We start from the raw sequence: 20929 nt of genomic DNA, 5'->3' as shown, positions 1-20929 counted from the left end.
GAGGTACATTTGAATGATGCTAACATTTTAAATGTGCATCTTTGGCTACTAGCTTTTTAAAGACTCAGAGCAGGCCTATTTTGAAGGGATGGCTGGCTTACAGCTAGTTTGCCAGTTAGTAAGCTTGGCAGTCAACTTACATGAGTCTCATTTCGAATGAAATTTCGAAGATCTCCATGTTTCATGTATGGTAGGACCACCAGTGGAGACCCTTCACTTCGCAGGCAGATTCCCAGGAGCGAGAGGACATTGGGATGACTAAAATCTTTCATGATGATTCCCTCGGTCAGAAATTGGGAAACTTCTCCTATGTCAGTGATTCCTAAGAAATCCAGTGGTGGAGACATTAACTTCATTATGGAACAATGAATACTTTTGTCAAATTTAGATAGGAAGAGCAATGAAATGGAAAACCATACAGTTAGCATCTTGTCCTGAGGGTTTGACTGCAGAGTGTTCTTTTTACAACACATCTGAGTGAATGATGCCACCATGCACTATGCCTTCCAGTGACCCCTACACCCACTTTTGCAAGATAGAGTCCAGCCAGTCACCAGATTGTCTCCTATAAACTTAGTGCAAAGTTTGTACTTAGGTTGCATAAAGACTGTCCCTTCATTTCCCTCGTGGTCAGACTTCCAACAAAATTAACCATGTAGAACACTGCTTAGCATGTTGATTTATATTTTAAAAAGACTGAAATAGTTGTGACAGTAAAGTATCTTGCAGGAAAATCTTTCATTTGTGCACTTAAAGCTTACTAAGTCCCATATAAAGTTTGTAGTAGAGCTGGTTAACATTTTTCAGGCTGCTGCAATCTGCAAGCAGAAAATGAGAAACAGGAGTAGAAAACACAAGCATGTGAGACCTGTCAACACAGGCGGGGCCAGGAACACTATGTATGTGGAGTACACTGTTTGTGTAATACAGTAATTTATGGCTGTAATTATGGCTTGGGGTCACCAATAAAGACTTAGTTTGTATTTGGAAGCATTCCCTTAAACAGAGTATGCATTTCATCTTAAAAAGATTTTCTCGATAACAGCTAAAATTTTAAGTAATGTTCCAGCATTAAAAAGGGGTAAGTTTCATTTATTTAGGAAGTTCATGTATGTGGAATGCCTCATTCTCCAAAAATGTGGATAAATGAGGTATTACCATACTTATGATTTTTCGATTTTTGGCCAGCATAGTTTTCTCCTGTTTGTCTTATTTCATTTTTTATCTTTTTAATGGAAATTGTGGTTAAAAAATAATTACAGTAATGCCTCTGGGTAAAATGAGTCATTACTACTGTATGTGCCAACATGCTTCCAATAGTTTCCAGAAATGTCACTTGCAAAACAAATATTATAAACCAAACATAGTTATAGTTAAATGATACTCAGTTCATCCAAGAACCTCATTTCTCCTACCCCCTTACTAATGAGGGCTCTAAGGGATCATTTCAGGGGAAGTAGTTCAATAAAAGTCTAGAACAAAACAAACTGGCCCATAATTTCAGTGGTAGCTGATTTTTCCACAAGGGGAAAGTGTAAATCAACATTTTATTATAAGCTATTTATTAGGTTGCAAACCACAAAAGTATACTCCACGGTTAAATAAAATGCCACTTACTATTCAAGGATTTCACAGCACAGTGAATTTTCTTGCCATCATTGTCCAACAAAGTCCCATGATATACACAACCAAAATGCCCTGTGCAAAAGAAAGAACTTGGTTAGCACTGCATAACATTTAATTACGAAATAATTATTTATCAAGCCCTTTATGAGCTTCATTTTATTCTTTCTTCTTTCTATACAGCAAAAGAGTACATTTAAAAAATACTTTTAACAATACCACTGTAGGTATGTAGGTATGTTTGTAAATATATATGTAGATGCAACACATTTCACCCAAGGATATAAGCAATGTGATTATTTAATTCATGAATAAGTTGTATATGATATGACTCATATTAAAGCTTAATCTAATATATTCAACCATAGTGGAACCACTGAAAATGTGAGTAACATCTGCCTCATCAAATAAATTTTTTTTAAGGATGACATAGTATTTTAAAATATGAAAATAAAGTTAACCCCCATGAAGAACTATAATAAAATAAGTTCTCTTTATTCTAATAAACTGAAATGAAATAAAAATGTTACCATTAAAAATAGGATTAGTATTATAGAATAAGGATTTCCCCATTAGTCACAGGTTAATACGTGATCCAGGTTGGCAGAAACTGAAAGGCAGTTGCCCAAATGAAGCAAATTCACCCTGACTCACTTCATCCAGTTCTCTCTGGCTTTAACCACATCATTTTCCCAATGGTAGCCTTTTATCCAGTGGCAGTAATTTTTCCCAGAGGTGCCAAATGTCTGATAGCTGTGTAAGTCATTCACTAATTAATTCATCCAGCTGGCCAAAACACTATGAGTGCCTAGTATGTGAGTGTCAGGCATTAGGCTACCCTCTAGTAATGCAAAGAAGAATAAAATAAAACCTATGCTTTTGAGTGCTCCTATTCTCCTGGAGAAAAACATATAAATACACAGTAGCTAATACTTATAGAGCTGTTAATGATTATAACTTCAAAAGAGAAATAATTGCCATTTTAGCACCTTTCATGATAAAAAATTCTAGTTTTCCAAATATGTAGAATTAGAACACAATTAGTGAGTCCACACACTCCAAAATTGACGCAATTACTGGGATTTATAGGCCTATGACAGAACTATATATTACTCTGAAGAGAAATGGAGAGATGTTTGTTAACAGTGAAGCCACTCTTGGGGAAGAAGGAGCACACGAAGGATTACGCTCCGGGGTGTTTGACAGAAGAATGTGTGGATGCGACCACAGGAAAGTGAGAAGGCCTTGTGTTCATATAAGGGAAATCACGCCATCAGTTTCTCTTGTATCACACTGGCAGATGCCTGTACAACCTCTTGCAGCACATATAGAATAAAAGGGATCAGAGGCCATTTAGTATTAAGGGTAAAAGCTTTTTAGAAAAAAAAAAAAAAAAAACAAGAAGAGTGAAGTTCATTTCCTGGTTTTTGATTGGTTTCTTTTCCTGCTAAATATTTCCACAAATACTGTTTATGCTAGCTGTTATTGCTGCTCTGGCTAGCTTATTACAAATATTCATTTATCTTTGTATAAAGAAATTGGAGTGCATTGTAGAGATGATATATGTTGCTTTAGATCAGGGGAATGCTATAAATTCTCTGTCTTCTGATGCTGTCCAGCAGTGTACAAACTGCTATAAACCAGGCTTCATAGAGTTTGTCACTGTTCTCAGGGTAAAGAAAGACTGGAGAGAGATTGAATAAAAATACTCAAAATTAAAGGAGTGATATTTATTTATTTATAAGTATTTATTTTTTTGAGATGGAGTCTCGCTCTGTCGCCCAGGCTGGAGTGCTGTGGCACAAGCTTGGCTCACTGCAACTTCCACCTCCCGGGTTCAAGCAATTCTCCTTGCCTCATCCTCCCCAGTAGTTGGGATTAAAGGCACCCGCCACCACGCCTGGCTAATTTTTGTATTTTTTAGTAGAGACGGGGTTTTGCCATGTTGGCCAGGATGGTTTTGAACTCCTGACCTCAGGTGATCCGCCTGCCTCAGCCTCCCAAAGTGCTGGGATTACACGTGTGAGCCACTGCGCCTGGCCCTGAGTTTTAGAAGAAAGTAAATGGCACCTTTGAAGAAACTATAATTGCTAGTACACACAGGACGAGGACGAATTGTGATTTAGTTCTAATACGTTTGGGGGATTATCCAATTGCTTCCATGCACAAGGGCAAATCCCCACGGATATGACTTACAGGGCTGCATTTCTATAGAACAGAAATCAAGTACACTTGTTATCACTGCTCTGTCAGTTGCTTTCACCATTGTCTAAGTTCCTAATCTGCAAAGGCCAAAGATAAAATGCTTACTGGAAAATCGTATTTAACAAAAAGCTGAGTGGAAATACTTACCTCTTCCTATGACTTCATTGAAATGCACAATCAGGCTACTGGGCCCAATCACTACATGTTGCACTGCCTGGACCAGCTCTGGATTTAGGGCACTGAGGTCAATGTGGACAGTATTTTGCAGTAATGGACTGGATATATCAGAGTCCCCACTAGTTAGGATGGGGGACATGTCTGTCAGAGGATACTGCACTTGTCGGCATGAACCGTTCTGAGATGAATTAGGAAACTGATCTGTAAGATGAAGGAAAATTATTAAAGAACAACAGTAAAAGCTCATTTAATGGGGACTGAAACAGGAAGAGCTTTTATAATGGAATTAGTTTGATAAAAATGATAATAAATTGGGAAAAGATACTAAGTTATATATACAAGCATTTCATTAGATGTTTACAGATTTTCATTTAAGTAGACTAAGTATTAACTTTGAAAGCTTTTTACCCTCATTTCCTTAGACATTTCTCTTTTTATCAATAGCAAAAAGCCATGCTTGCGGTTTATTTTTGAATATACTATGTCCTTAAGAATGGAAGCAGCAAAGGTAGTTGAGCAATTGCCTGGTCTCACAAAAATTCAGCTCAAATATAAGACAATGAAAAAGATGCCTTTTGAGAGACTACTATTTATTAATGGAATTAATTACTATTGTGCAAAACCTATGGATTCCTGGCCAAGGGAAAAATACACATATGATTAGAAATAAATAATGGCTATATTCCCAGAACTGAAAGCTTTTCACATTAGTGGTAAATTCTCCACTGTGCAGTGATGGCACTGGATTTAGCGTTACTGTTGTTTAGAGAAGGCAGGTTAGATCTTGGTTAGTGGACCATCCTTGTTGTTTAGTTAAGGACACTGTGAAAGGGGTAAGCATTCTTTATAAGTTGATCTTTATAACCAAAGCTCTGTAAGAACCTCAGGCAAGGTTCCCTTTTGCAAGGAGAAATTTTTTTCATTTCAGGGGAAGAAATTGTGCTGACAGTCAATTTCTTAATGCCAAATAGGGCATTTCCACTTTCCCTTTCTCTTTCCTCTGGGAATTCACACATATCAAGGAGGGGGCATCATAGCCACAGCAACTGACATGAAGATAAACTAGGCATAGTATTGAAATGTATTAGTATGTAACACAGGGAGAGGGTTATGTGGGGGTTCCTTATTAGCACCAAAATATATCATTTGTTTGCAAATAAGCAGGAGAATCAGAATCTGAGAGAAGGGCATAAAAAGAATGCTGTTAGTACCTTGACTATTCCTAATCCCACTTGAGCATTTTTAGTATTTTCTACAGTGGACAGTTTGATTAATAATAAATGAACTTGGCCAAAAGTGGTTCCAGAAAAGCTTTGGGCATCAATTACAGTTATAGTAGACACTAGCCAGAAAAAAGACAGGAGCAAACTTTAAAGAAGGATGTGGAACATCAGTGAAATACCTGAAATGTTGGGTGAGTGAGGAAGGAAGGAGCCTAGCTGGGTACTTGCTCCCTTAATTCCAAGGAGTCAGGGTCTCTAAACCTTCTCCAGGGGATTGGGAATGCCAGTCAGCCTCTCTAAACTCAGGTCTTTCATCTTCACTTCCTAAGCCTTTGCATCTGGAGATCAGGGCTCTAAATGCTTAAGGGTGCAGAGATTGAGGGAAATCCTTGGTGAGACACGGATAAAAGTCCTTTGGCATGAAAACGTGACTCTTCAGCTAAATTCAAACATGTGTAGAAACCAGTTGAAACCATCAGTGTGCAACCCTGATGTCACACCACGTAGAACTCTAGGTCTCCGTGAAAAAGACTGATGAGAATGCTGTCCCCACCAGATGTAGAGAGGAAAGCTCTGCAGTTGCCTCTTCGTTAGGTTTTGGCTGTGCACCTATTTTCTCATTCTCTCTAGATGACCCTCTTTTACCTGTTTTCTTTTCATGTCTCCAAGGAGCAGGCTCAATGGAGAAAAGAGTGTGAAACTCAACCTTCTTAGCAGTGATGACAGAGCTTTGGTGAGTAAGGAGGTTCAAAGAAGATTAGGTAAATTTTTTTTTCAAAGAAAATTTGTAAATTTTAATGATCTCAGATTAGAACTATGAAATGTGCATATAAAATACTAAATAGATGCACTAAATGTGCATATAAAATACTAAATAGATCTAAATTTGAAAACAATAAACTAGGTTTGATTTTTCCACATGGTTAAAGGAATGGATTTTTAAAGGTGAATGGAATCAGGTCAAAGACAATGTTTACTATGTGTATCTCCATAGAAATAACATAAACTTCAAAACATAAGAGGTAGTAAGTGTTGAAAATGTTACAATGTTAAGTGCTTCATTGCTCTTGAACTTGTTTGGATGAGCAACTTCTAACTTTTCCAGTATCCTCAATGATCTGTGACTCATTTTATTTGTCCAATGGTAAATATTCAGCCAAGGAAATGCTTGTACTTGACTCACATCCTGTAACTTCTAAAGATAATGGAGCTGATATAATACAGACCTTTTGCTTTTACCAGCAGATTTAAATAAAACAACATGAAAACTCTGGTTAACCTGAACATTACTAGGCATAGTGTTTTACAAAGCTGATGATATTGACCCCTCCTTTTTTTCATAGCATAATTGAAGGTTTTCCTTGGCTAAGTCTCAAAATACATTCAAGTCCTAGAATATTGTGGGAAAAAGGCTGTGTACTAACAGTTCATTGAGAACACTTCAAAGAATTACTAACAGTATAATTTCAATGTTTGGGCTTCAACAGGTAAAAAATGTAGCAGTTCCAACCTACATTTAAATAAGTATATTTTGTAACTTAACTCTTCCTGGATTGTAAAAGAGAGCTTCATAATTTCTTACTATTGCATTTAGATGATAAACAAATTACTTTTGCTCAAATTAACCTTTTTGTGAGATAAGAGCTTATGGACTCTAAAATCATAATGTAATATATACATGGGTTCTTTTAAAAATAAGAGCCATGTAATTTTGTGTCAAATACTTATTTGGCAGAGGTAAATACTTCCTTAAGGTTTTTATAAAAATTTAAATGCAAAACCAAAAATAAACAACAATGTCACAACCCACTGAGGTATATGTATAGGTATTTCTCAGAACAATAAACTGAAATATACCTTCTGGAAAAGTAGCTCGGTAGTCTACAGATTCATTTGAAACCATTTCTGTAGTTGGGCTTACACTTCGGGCACTTACAAGCCTATCCAAATGAGGAGTGTGTACTCTTGCATCATAGCGAACTAATTCACTGCCCAGATCTTAAAACAGAGAGAAAGAAAGAGCTTGTTAAAGACGGCTATCATGGACCCCAGAAGACTTTGACCCAGTGCCCAGAACTCATGGGTTTTATGGACTACATATAAGACAGCACACAAGAATCTATGACAATCTTAAAGTGTAATGACTGTGTTCTTAGGGTAACTTCTAAAAACGAACAGTAACAAAAATGCACCTTTAATTTGCTTTCTCTTTTTCAGCCACAGGAAAAACCCAAGTAGTAATAACAGTGCTATTGATATTGAGACAACACCAGCAATCAATCCTGTGAAATTCTGATCTGGTTGAACTATTACTTTTCCAAGGACGGTTGAAGAAATTGCTTGCTTCCACTAAAAATGACAAATAAAGAAAAGTCAGCATTTAGCCATGATAGATATTTGTACTACACAGGTTGTAGCATTTTGGGCCCCAAATACCACCTGGTTATTGCCATTCTACAAATGGCATAACTGCCTTCAGGATAATAAGAGATTCCTCAATTTTGCTCCAGTGTTCAAATAATTAGGGGACACTGATCCCTGAAGTACTTATATGGTACTTAGCTGTTTGTAACTAGGTATTAGGGATAAAAAGATCTACAAAAAACGGGAACTGAAGTGTAGAAGGGGAGACAGACATATAAATAAACGATTCCAGTACAGTGTGGTACGTACCATAGAAGTATGACTAAACAGTAATCAACAGAGACAATGGGACATTAATTCTGTCCTGGACAGTGGGGTGGAGGGCAGAGAAGACTTCCCATAAGAGATAAATAATTGTACCGTTATGATGGAACAATAAAGTCTCAGAATATTTTTACTTCAGTTTTGATACACAGCAGAAATCTTTGAAGTCCCTTCTGGCTCTAACATTTTATGATTTTTAGGATTTATGGTCCTTCTGAAATTCCAACTCTGATCTCATGATTCAGCCTTTGATTTTCTAATTTTTGTGTGTTTTTCCATTTCATAACTTTTCAGAAGACTTCAGGAACCCTTTAAAAATCACTTACTCTTGGATAAATGTGGGATATATACAATGGAATATTATTCATCCACAAAAAGGAATGAAGTACCGACACAGGCTACAACGTGGATGAACCTTGAAAACATTATGTTAAGTAAAATAGGCCACACATAAAAAGACAAATATTGTATTATTCCACTCACATGAAACATCTAGAATAGGCAAATTCTACAGAGAAAGAGTAGATTAGAAGTTATCAGGAGCTGGGGGAGAGAAGGGTATGTGGAGCTGCTGCTTATTGGTTATAGAGTATCTGTTTGGGGTGATGAAAAAGTTCTGGAATTAGGTAATGCTGATGGTTATACAACACTGTGAATGAAATTAATGCAACTTAATTGTACATTTAAAAATGGTCAAAATGGCAAACATTACATTACATATATTTTACCACAATTCAAAGAAATTGACAATATAATATACCGAAACCTGCTGAACTGTGCACTTTCAATGGGTGAATTGCATGGTATGTGAATTACATCACAATAAAGCTGTTAAAAAAAGAATGAAAAAGATCACTCGCTTTGGTTCTAGGTTGTTTGATTCAGTTGTCTACATGAAAAAAGTTACTGTAAAGTAGTTTAATCCTTATTTTACTTTGTTTGATGCATGCATCTTCGTTTATTTGTGGGACTCTATGCATTAGTGATCACTGTGGTTGGCAGTGGAACACCGGCTCTGGCCTCCTGGGGTGGTGGAAGGCAGTAGAAGGACACTCTTGGATGCATCCTTATTTCTTCTGAGAATTACAGCAAATTTTGGGAAGAGTGTGGCATGATGGAGAAGCAGTGTGGGTAGAAAGAACTTTTGAGATCTACCTCCCAAGCTTGGGGAAGGAGACAATGTGACAAAAAGCTCACTATTTCTAAAAGAACAACTAGGAATGGAGGCTGAGTTGATGAGCCAAAACCCACACATAAATGAGCTTTAATGATTTATTTTAAGCCTGAGAATGACATAATTACACTGGCTTCCTTATTTACATCATGAGAGGAATGCAGGAATCCCACCTCTATATTTAGCTCGCTGTTCAATTTCAGCAGGTCATTGGGGACCGTGCATAAAACGGCTTCAGAATGTAAGTGTATATTCTCACAGCTCTTATTTCCAACTTTTAACACTTCACCTTTAACTGCTTCAGGGTCAATATCATTTCCCTGAAAGGGGGGAAAAAAAAAGGTTGTTAACACTTCACAGTTCTGCAGGAATGCTAACAATGGCAAAGGAATATAAATATACTGCAAACACAGGGCATGTTGTTTGCCAAGGCACGTGATTCTATGATACTAATTTTCATGGGAATTGGGATGGCTAAAGGGGAGCATGACCATTTCAGGGCGCGTGTTAGTTAGGAATTGTAGCATATAGCTTTTGCATCAAATTGGACCTTAAAGAAAAGGAAAGAGGTTCTTGCTTCACATCCTTAAATGTGGAATGTCTTACCTATCATCACCTCACCATTGTCTTCAGGGTGTATCAATGTTTGGCAAAAAAGACGCAATGTAGAGATTCAGTTGTTGCACTATCTAACACTGCCCAATGCAGAGATTCTCAGCCTTGACTTTGCTTTTGGAATCACCGTGAGAACTTTAAAAAATACTCACGTCCGGGTCTCATCCTCAGAGATCTGATGTTAAATAGTTGTTAATGTATTAACATTGTATTATGTTATGTTAATATTAATACCTTCTTTTTTTTGTTTGAGTTGGGTAGTTTACTTTCATCTTTCTTGCACACTTGAGTCCTATACATAAGTGAATTCATTTTTAAAGAAATTTATGTGAGATGCTGTATGACCATTATAATTTGAGAGCACAATTCCATTATTTTGAACAATTACATAGTTACACAAAAATTTTGTAAAAATTAGTTAATGTGATGTATTTAGTTAACTGAAGTTACCATCAGGCATTTAAAAAATATCAATGTTTTGTTTGAGAAACCAATAATTAGCCTTGTGAAAGAAGTGCAAACCTAGGTATGATTTCTCATATCAAGACTTAATGAGTACAGTTATTTATTGAGCAAGCTATTATTTTGAGGTGACATATATCAAAACATAATACTATTTTTATTACTAACAAAGAGCAGCCCGTAATAGCTAAAATGCTACTACTTTGTTTAATATAATCTTTAATACTCGGCAAACTCCATTCACATACATGGTCTCATATGGATCTCAATAGATTGATTGGTCAGGCAGTTATTATTCTAGGAAAATAAGTGGGAAGAAAATACTTCTTTATAACCTGATGTTGGAGTTTCAGATAAAATGGATATAGACAAACCCTATCCTTATGATACTTCTAGAAGCAGTATGTGTAGTCCATTGAACCAGGTCAGCCACACAGGCCAACACAACACAGAAGCTCATCAATCTAAGAGATGACTTTAGGGCTTCAAACGACAACTTGTTGGCTAGGTCTGAAGGGGGATAAAATCCTTTTCCACATATTGGAGGGAATTCAGGGAATGGCAAAGAAAAGAGATTAAAGAGCTGTAGGGTTTGATTTATGAGAAAAGGTCTAAAATGTGTCTTGCTTGCTTAGATAATAACTAAGGTTGGGGGAAGGGATGAATGTACGACATTTGCGTTTCCAATACTTATTGTTTCAGGCTTAGGATCTCCCTGGTTGTTGCATAAAGGCTTCTCTAAAACAAAAACAGATCACACATCCACTGTGTCTCATTTTATATGTAGATACCAAAGGACACATGGTAAGTAGTGACTTATATAAGCAACTACTGTCAGTTTTATATATATATATATATATATATATATATATATATATAAAAGAAGTGTAAAATCCCAGATATTACAAAAGTGATACTGGTAGCTCACTTCTATATAACAATGGGGCCCAAATAAGGAAAAATTTTAAAAGGTATAGGCTAATTTTTGTCATTTAAAATAAAAGAAAATAAACATAGCTTTACTGAGATACTAAAAAACTTATATTTAGAAATTTTACTATTAATTATATTAATATTTATTATTGAATATTAACTATTATTAAATAAAAGTCATTCAACTGCTTCAGGGTGATTTCAGTCACTAAAATGGTAATATGTGGTTTAAAAATAAAGCAACAAAAGAGAGAGAGTTTTCTGATCTTTAATCTCCAACAGACATAGAGCAATTTAATTATAATCATCTCATATTATCCTGCAAAGATACTCCCCCTGAAGTAGGTATTATTGTCATTTCTGCTTTACATATGGAGAACTATTATCCAGAAAGGGGCTAGATCATGAAGCAAATCAAATTCCATTTGACACAAAATCTACTTACCGTCTACTGTGTGTTAGACACAGTTCTAGTCACTGAGAATATAAAGATGAGTAAGGATTTCTTCCTCTCACTGCAATGTCAAAATGGATCCATTTCAAAAATGAAAATTAATTACTCCCAATGTGCTATATCAGGATGTACCATGTCTCTCTCCTCGCCATCTCTGGCCAGGTGTGACATGTTTCTATCCAGTATTCACGCCTGGGGACTCATGTCTGAGATGGCTACAAAACTGAGCAGATGGGAGTGGAAGTGGGTAGGATCTGAAAAATAACACTGTGAGAGGAGGGGTCCTTCAAGTTTTCATACACCCAGGTGGTCACAGGCTGGGTCTGGGCAAGTCAGTACAGTTTGGCAGCAGTACCCAGCCAGGCGAGGGTCCAAAGTCCAGGGAGATCAGCAGTAGGAAATTAGTGAGGTGGTGGTGAAGGGGTGAGATTTACACTTCACATAGAGGACACAAGTCCCTCAACTTAGGAACCAAGCAACGAACCTCACAGACAGCTTCAGAACTGAGTTCCACCAGACATTAATAGGCATTTTGGGGAAAACTTCCCTGGCCATTTGGGAAAAGCTGGGCAAACCAAAATTAAACTGGTGGCTTTGCTGGCTAGTTGGGGACCTTTACTAGGTACTATGAAACCACAGGAATATATTTTTTAACTATATTTACTATTAGGTACTATGAAACTGCCCTGGAAAAAAAAGTATATATATATTTTGCAGAATGCCCATTAACCTGGGCAGCACAAAAAAATACTAGTTTGAGAGTAAGCTATGAGCACCATTAATAAGAACCGGTCTTGACACTGGGCCAAATAACCTCTGAGAAAAGAACCCTTCACTTTTATCCTGTCTGGACTCAGAACTGAGTTCATGGTGGTTTTGACTGAGATTGAGGGGTAGAGTTGCACATAAATTATTCAAAGGGAGAAGGACAACCTCTGGCTGGCTCTGGGCAGCAGGTGGATTGGGATGGTTCAAAACCATGCTTCCTTTTTGATCCTTCCAATGCCCACACACTGATGTTTCACCTCCTCCTGAGCTCTCAGCATCTGTTCTTGTGATGACAGTGTCATAGACTAAGTCCCCGCTCCCTGCCCTGGCTCATCTTCCTGTGCTCCTTTTTCCTGTTTAACCTGACTTCTCCAGATTGAACGTTTGAAGCATCTTTATTCCCATATATTCCTATATACTGCGGAATAAGATAAACCCCCAAGGCAATGTCAGGCAGTCCTTGTTCCAGCATGAAACAGAATACTTCTCTACTTTTCATAAGATATGCTCATGCATAAAAAGTCAGAAATAAGACACTCAGGGAGAAATACAGAGTTTCTTTAAACAGAATCAATTTTTAGATATTTATAAAAAGTGAAGAGCTATTCCCTTTAAAGAACTGCATAGATATATAAATAGCATATGATAGAAAAGTGTCTCTATAATGGTATTTTAGTATACATTAAATGAGAGTTAATATAAGAAAAACTGTAATTTAGTGTATGCAGTGACAGAAGACCAAATTTGGAATCAAGAAGCCTGAGTGTGGGCCCCAGTTCTGCTGTTTGCTCGCTGGGCGACCCAAGACAAATCAGCTAATCTTCCTAAACCTTTGTTTACCTATCTATAAATGGGGATAATCATCACTGACCTCCCAACCTCATGGGTCCACATGAGACTCAAATGAAATAAAATACGCCAAAATACAGTGTCAACTGTAAAATTCCATACAAACATGAGCTGTTGTTGATAGAGGCATTTGGGGAGTCATGTCTACCTACAAAGAGGTACCTACTTTTGATGACCTCTGTCTACAACTGGTCTTGGGGGACTTGACGCCTTGGCCAAAAACTTCGTTCTCCATCCATGGGGCTTAGGATTCATTCTGAGGGGTGACTTATGCTTGACCCCTATTGTGTTCCCTCATCCAAACTTGGCTCGCCCTTTTGCCCATGGTGTAGTCACTGGGCTTACTACGAATTGAGGGACTCTCACAACTAGGGCAGGAAATGATCACAATCTCTTTTCAGCCTAGGAACTCTTGCATGCATGGCTGCATGAGGAGCATGAACTCTTCCTGGCAATAAAGAGCATATCTCATTCTAAACACATGATTCTCTCCAGAGCACTTTCATTGATGAAGTATGTGGTTTTGTTTTTTTTTTGTTTTTTTTTTTTGCTCTGTCTCCCCGGCTGGAGTGCAGTGGTGCCATCTTGGCTCACTGCAACCTCCGCCTTCAGGACTCAGGTCACCTCCGTCCCTCAGCCTCCTGAGTAGCTGGGATTACAGGCACCCACCATCATGCTCAGCTAATTTTTGTATTTTTAGTGGAGATGGAGTTTCACCATTTTGGCCAGGCTGGTCTTGAACTCCTGATCTCAAGTGATTCACCTGCCTCGGCCTCCCAAAATGCTGGGATTACAGGCATGAGCCACTGTGCCTGGCTGAGAGGTAGAAGTTTTAATGTGATCAACTTAACGTATTGATAAAGAGTTGGATTGCTGACAAAACAAATATTCTCTTATGCCTTTGCTTTCCTCTCATACATAAGAAAAATGAAGTATGAAAAAATATTGAATCATGATACTAAAATAATCTCCCTGAATTGCCACTGCTCCCACTAGACTACTATTCTGTCACGTGGCAGGTTCTATACACTTGTTAGAGAAAGAGTTATTCTATATATAGGCGAAAAAATAAAGTGTTTTGTGCCAGTCTCTAGAAGACCCTTTCGCCATGTTGGGAATACCATTGACAGGCCGAGGATGATGCCAAATTATGTTTTTCTTGGTCCAACAATTTTGTAGGATGTTGAATAACAGGTATTTAATTTACGGAAAGAGAAGTTTTCTCTTCCATAAAGACTGTGCTTGGAAGGGTAGATAAAGAACCGTTTATCTCTAATCCCTTCATCATAGATACAGGAACAGAAAAATAGAGTTTCTCTGAGTGTAAAACTATTTGCACATAAACCTTTGTTATCATCAAGAAAAACCAAATGGCATCTTTCAAATGGCAAACACAGTAATTGTTGAAAGCAAAAGGTCACACTAGATTAGTTTTATTGAAAAAAAAAGAAGTGATAAAAGCTTATTTCTCCCTTTCTAAAACTAATTAAAGAAGCAGATGAAAGAACTTTGCTGTTGTAAACACACTGTTCATTGAAGCGGGCTTCCATTCAATTTCATGCTGGGCTTGCTTAATTATTGTACAAAACACAATAATGAGGTTAGTAAACTAGTATGAACGTGAACATATGCATAAGTTGGGCTGCAGTTAAATTTTTGTTGAAAAAGTCAGAAAAATTTCAACGGAAACATATTATTACTTAGATGGAGATGACCCATGAAAGCCTATATTACAACCAAATAATCATATTTGCATTCAGATCATCTTTCAGGAAAAAAAATTCTAAATGTTTTAACAACATGTTGAAGGATAAATATTTTGCTGTTTCTAGTGACTGGAGCTATGAATAATTCAAGTCTTGAGCATTTTGCCTGTGTTATTATTTGAAGTAGAAACTACTGAAGGGACATAAAAAAGCTGCACTCTAGTCTTTATTATTCTGCCACTATTTTGTCACTTGTCAATCACTTAACCTTTCTGGGTCTTAGTGTTCTTTGTTTGCAACAGGCTTGCTTTAGAAAAGATAATCTGTTATTCTCTATTAAATTACATTTAGAAGCTAATATGTTCCTAAGGTGGCAGATATCTAGTTCCATTTACAAATTAGCTTAGAGATGACCATACCCAGATACAAAATTCCAAGTATTACAAGGAAGAACGGAGAAACAATTGATGCATTTACTTTCACAGCTCTTATGTTTTATCTTATAATGAGCACATTTAGGTAAAATGTCCGGGGAAATGTGTAACATCAGCAAGATAATGCATCACGCGGATCCTCTTTAATGGATGATTTGTGTCCCACATTTGCTACGTTTTAATATATACACAAGAAAGGATTTTTTAATGCTTCATTAAAATGCAGTCCACGGTTATTCTTATCTTTTAGTTTTATGCCAAAAAGATTTGTTTTTCAGAGCTGATATATTTGCTGGTGTTGTATAAGATACAATGGCCAAGTACAACAATTGTATTCACATAACTATGAAGTCAATTAAGTTTGAGCTGATGATTTAAGACATTAAGTGTTTAAAGCATTTCTTACCTTAATTTCCAGTACATTTTCATTGCCCATTGAGATCATCACTGGCTTTTCAAAAGGCTTAAACACAGGATTATGTACATAAATGAGATCAAAGTATTTGGAAAGGATCCCATCTAACATGAAAAAGGCTTTGGTTTTCAGGGGGAGTTGCAGATTCAGCTGTTGCAGGGAAGGAGTGGTACAGCAGATTATCTCTGAATTAGAGCGATGTTGACATGCCTAGAGAAAGACACAATTATCCACTGTAAACAGAATACGGCTTGGCAACATCCATAGCAACTTTATAATTTACCACTCCAATCAATTGAAAATATATAATTTTTGAAAAAAATCTGTATTTAACTTCCTAATGTTAGACTACACATTTCTGGAAACATGATACATGCAAAATTATCCAAACAACCCAACCTTCAAAGAAACACAGAGCTCCGCCTGCCCAGCATAAACTATTCTGATCTATCTGAAGCTGGCCTTCATCCCATCATTTTATTTTCCTTAAGAAGACAGGACAGTCACCTGGAGGAACTGCCCCTTGTTGTGTGAGGCAGTCAGGCAGACTGGGAGCTCGGCTTTGTGGGGTTAGAAGGCCTCGACTCATCTCCTAGCTTTAACCCAAGCTATGGGAACTAAGGTAGGGCCCACACTGAATAACTCAGTTTCCTCACTTAGGAATTAAGACGAAAATGCTATTTACCATGTTGGATACCACATGGTAAAGTGCTTTGTAAAGTACCAAGCACCATATGGTGAACATGATAATTAACTATGTTGTTACGTAATCTTATTAGTGTCTTTTAAGCTATTAATTATTGAATGCCAGATTCTGTGCAAAATACTTTACAAAGTTGGTCTCATTTAATTCTCATGATAATCCTATAGGTGGGTATTATGATTACCCACAGTTTACAAATGAAGAAACTGAGCTTTGCAAACTTATGTCATTAGGCCAGGTCACACAGCTTGGAGTGGCAGAATAGCGAATATAAATCCTAGGCCATTAACTCCAAAATTCAATGTCTTCACTCCCATGCTATCTTTTTGTCTATGACATAGTTTATATTGAAACCTTTTCCTATGCTCTCTATTTTACAAAGCCTCTGCTATTATTATTTCATGCCCTTTCATGTCTCATTTCAAATCTTCCTCTTTGGAATTCTGATTTATGGAATTTTGGAAAATATAGCTTCCTCTTGATTGTACTTAGACTAAACCAGCAACACATAGTGGTACATCTAAGGTTAACGGTTGCATTTTTCCCCCAAGGAAAAGACAAACAAGCAACAACATCCCTTAGATTTCCTTTCTTTGACAAGTATAGTTGGAGATAAAACATTTACTTATGCCCACAATAGAAAAAGGACTCAGGATATACATAAAAAGGACAAACAATTTGTTATTTGCTATTTTCTTTAAAAAAATAATTTAAAAAATGATCTTACATTAAAAATGTATATCGGCAGCAGATAAAACTGATAGAGATATAACATGGATAAAATTATACTATTTAGTTTTATATAAAATTAATATTATAATGCTAAAAGTTATTTATTCCTAATGGACATGAATGATTTTACTGTCATCACAATAATTGTTTACATAACTAGAAATTTGAGAACTACACAATAAACTGCAGGCTCCTAGGGCATAATGCACACGTTAACAATTTAATATACATTTTGTTATGAAGATGATTGTTTTTGTTTTGAAAGGATTCAAGTTTATTGGACTTAAAGTTATTGTGGCTGGACCTATATATCTAAATCAGACCTGACCAAGAGTTTTTATTTGTTAAATAATAAATGGGTTCAATTCATCATGATCAGCTTTAAATTCTATAAGTGGCAGGGAACATGGAATGAATACATATCTCTTTATAAAGTAATTTTCACAAACGACACTAAAATAAATAGTAAATAGTAAAATAGATCCACTGAATTTTTCACTCTTGTCCGATTCTAATGCATAGTTCTACTGTACTAACATATTTGTGGCTAAAACAACAGAAGTTTATATTTCCAGATATATAAACAAATAAGATTTTTATCATCTACCATTGTTTGAATCATCCTTGGGATATGTAACTCTCATGTGTGACACCTAAAAAGTTTTTAATAAATATTTGATTACAAACAAATGACTGAAGCTAAGAGGCATTCTGAGTGTCACTTTAATGCCAGTGAGGGAGAAGAAAGGAAATTCAGTCATTATCTTAATAATGTAGGCTCAGCATTAATTAGATAAATTAATAATTTCTCAGATTTCTACTTTAAAAGGTCTCATACCAACACCAAAGAGGGTTACTGTTATTCTTATTTGGTTAATGAAAAATTGTTATGCTTAGTTGTGGAGAACTGATGTCCTTTAAATTAATAGCAGTGGTACTCTAACTTTGTTTGTGGCCATGTGTGGGGATTGGGGGATTGGTTTCAAAATCCTTTGCTTCATATGGTGACTCCCTAGAGTACAATCTCTCAGGAATATGATAAAAATCTAATAATACTCTTTAGAGGTGATGCAATGTGGCTGATTGAGAAGGCCAAGAAAAATCTTATTTGAAATGACCTTATTATTTGGTGATTCGGCTTGACATTTTTAGCCCCAAATTGGTTTTTGTAATTAAAGAACATTGTGGCTTTAGTCTTCAAGAAATATTGGATGGGGAATCTGAAAGGAAGTGCTGTAATTCAATCTATCACCTGACCAATCAAGACCTTGCTTGAGCAAGAGCACTTAGAACTTTCATTCTGAGTTGAGTGCTCAAGTCCTACTATATTATGGTATTCTATATTAGAGAAAAACATCAACAAAATGTATGGAATCTTTGGAAATAACTCCAACCTTTCTAAGGTCTAAACTAAAACTACCACTTTAATGTGACCTATATAAAATAAGGATAGGTGGAGAAACAGCAAATAACATTCACACTTTAGGACATAATGTAAATATTCTAATGCTCTTTCTTGTTACTTGATAATATGCTAACAAAGGGACAAGAAGAATGGTAAGACGAACAGGGGGCTGTAAGAAAGCATATGTCTGCTGCTTAGAAAGGCAAGAATACTGCTGCAAGATCAGCAACTTTTTCCAAGGATTTTATTAGAGCAAAAGGGTCCATGTTCTATGATGCATTAAAAAGGGACTAGGGAAATGCTGTGATTTCCATTTGTACTGACTGTAAAAACACTGCCTCAGGCCAGGCGCAGTAGCTCACACCTGTAATCCCAGCACTTTGGGAGGCCGAGGTGGGCAGATCATTTGAGGTCAGGAGATTGAGACCAGCCTGGCCAACATGGTGAAACCTCGTCTCTACCAAAAAATACAAAAATTAGCCAGGCATGATGGCTCGTGCCTGTAGTCCCAGCTACTTGGGAGGCTGTGGTGGAGAATTGCTTGAACCTGGGAGGGGGAAATTGCAGTGAGCCGAGATCGTGCCTTTGCACTCCAGCCTGGATGACAGGGTGAGATACTGTCTCAAAAAAACCCTCAAAACCAACCAACCAACAAACAAACATAAAAAAACACTGTCTCAAATTGGTAATCTTCATTCTTGTCTAAACATTATATATGCATGTGTGTATGTGTGTGTATTTTTTCCACATGGTTAACCCAAGACTCTAGATAATTTCAGTTGTTAAATAAAAAATACTACTTGGCTCCATTGCAAGGAAATTAACTAGCAAATCTTAAAGGTGAAACTGAGATGTTTCAGGTACCATGAAACCCACGTGGTTACAGGCAGAGATGCAGAGCTCTGAGTAGAACCATTGCTCAAAGGACTTACCACAGTAAAGTTCCTTCCTGCTTCATGCACATTTATGACCATCCTCGGGACACTAACTGAATTCAGGTTTTTCCCAACACCTGTTATTGTGCTCCCACCACTGGCAAAGCAAAATAGAAAACTGACAATGTTGAGAGGTTCTTTCCACCAAGTACTGTAAGAGAGGGATTCAATTTAATCACCTGCATTGATCACAGGTCAGAGGCACAGTCAACATCAAATGGAAGTTCATGGGTAACTGTTCTTTGGAAACAACTTATTTAACTTGAAAATATTTTTAAAATTCATATTTCATAAGCTTAAGAAATGCATTTGTATTTTATTCACCGAATTACACAAAATAAATATTTCACCTCTGAAAAAAATACAAAGAAAACCGAACTTAACTATTGTTGCTAGACTGATAGAATGAACGGAAACAGGGCAGATTGAACTGGATTCAATGAGATACCAATTCAAAGAGAGTCTGGCATAAAGAAAAGCTGTGTGTAAAGCAGGCAGGACAAAAAAATATTCTAGAGAATGGAAGAAAAAAGGTGATTCCACTTCTGGGCACTAAGGTTAGTATAGAATTGATATGTACATAATGTAAGTGCATGTATACTACAATGCCACATTAAACTATTTTGCTATAATCTGTTTAAATGTAATAGAACAAGATAAAATACTTCTTGGAATGAACTAGCATTGATAAGTCAAACTGTACTCAGAACCTGAATGTAGTTTTCTCTCCTGAATTGGAAAGGAAGCCTTCAAAAGCAACATAACAGCATCAAAGCCAGAGATAAAACTGCAATTCCTCTTGACTATTCTACAGCAAAATCATCCTCGTATTCATTGTTTTCTTATACCCATCAGAAGCTTCTACTTACCTAATAAAAGATTTGGTTGGATGAATTTCGTAGACAATGGGATCTTCCCGGTAACTGAAGATGCTTGTCTCTCGGTTGGCTAAGTCAATTTTCAATTTAACAGCAAACTCAGTTGAAATGGTTTGGGCTGGGGTATAACATTCAAGAATACTGTTTGACACACTGAACAAAAAAAATTAAGAAAATGAATCTTAGCTATTAGAGATACACATATTTTAGAATTATATCCATGAATCAAAAGGATATAACTCAATGGCTCCTAAGTGGGAATTTCCTGAGAGGAAGCCTTTTCTAGTGTAGGCTGTTTAATCTGACTGGATCTCAAACTTAGCTTTGTTGTAGACAAGCTATCCTTGACTGGAAAACATTTGAGATTTAGAAAAAAAACCTTTAAAGTACTTTTGTACTTGATTAAACTGAGCTCTTCCAACTCTAAGAAGCAGAAACATAACTGTCTCCCAAACCCAATTTTCTCCATTTCTTCCTTCCCCAGAGTGGCTTAGTCTAATTACAAATCTTGATGAAAATGTTTATTTTAAATTATTGTCAATGACCAGAC

At 36.5% G+C, this 20929-nt stretch overlaps 1 protein-coding gene across 2 annotated transcripts in view; it reads right to left on the bottom strand.

Annotated features, from left to right (window-relative positions):
• The window catches only part of MET (MET proto-oncogene, receptor tyrosine kinase), a 123121-nt gene that overhangs the window by 19538 nt on the left and 82654 nt on the right, over positions 1-20929 (bottom strand). For both annotated transcript variants that reach the window (XM_009243165.4, NM_001168566.1), the window contains 9 exon segments: positions 20371-20532; positions 19499-19598; positions 15718-15936; positions 9264-9410; positions 7421-7577; positions 7086-7226; positions 3976-4206; positions 1618-1698; positions 141-322 (listed from right to left, as the gene is read on the bottom strand). In XM_009243165.4, coding sequence (XP_009241440.2) covers positions 141-322; positions 1618-1698; positions 3976-4206; positions 7086-7226; positions 7421-7577; positions 9264-9410; positions 15718-15936; positions 19499-19598; positions 20371-20532 — 1420 coding nt within the window.

The sequence above is a fragment of the Pongo abelii genome, chromosome 6 (assembly GCF_028885655.2).
Source record: "Pongo abelii isolate AG06213 chromosome 6, NHGRI_mPonAbe1-v2.0_pri, whole genome shotgun sequence".
NCBI lineage: Eukaryota > Metazoa > Chordata > Mammalia > Primates > Hominidae > Pongo > Pongo abelii.
Note: the sequence above shows the minus strand (reverse complement) of the source record. Positions and strands in the feature narration are given on the sequence as shown.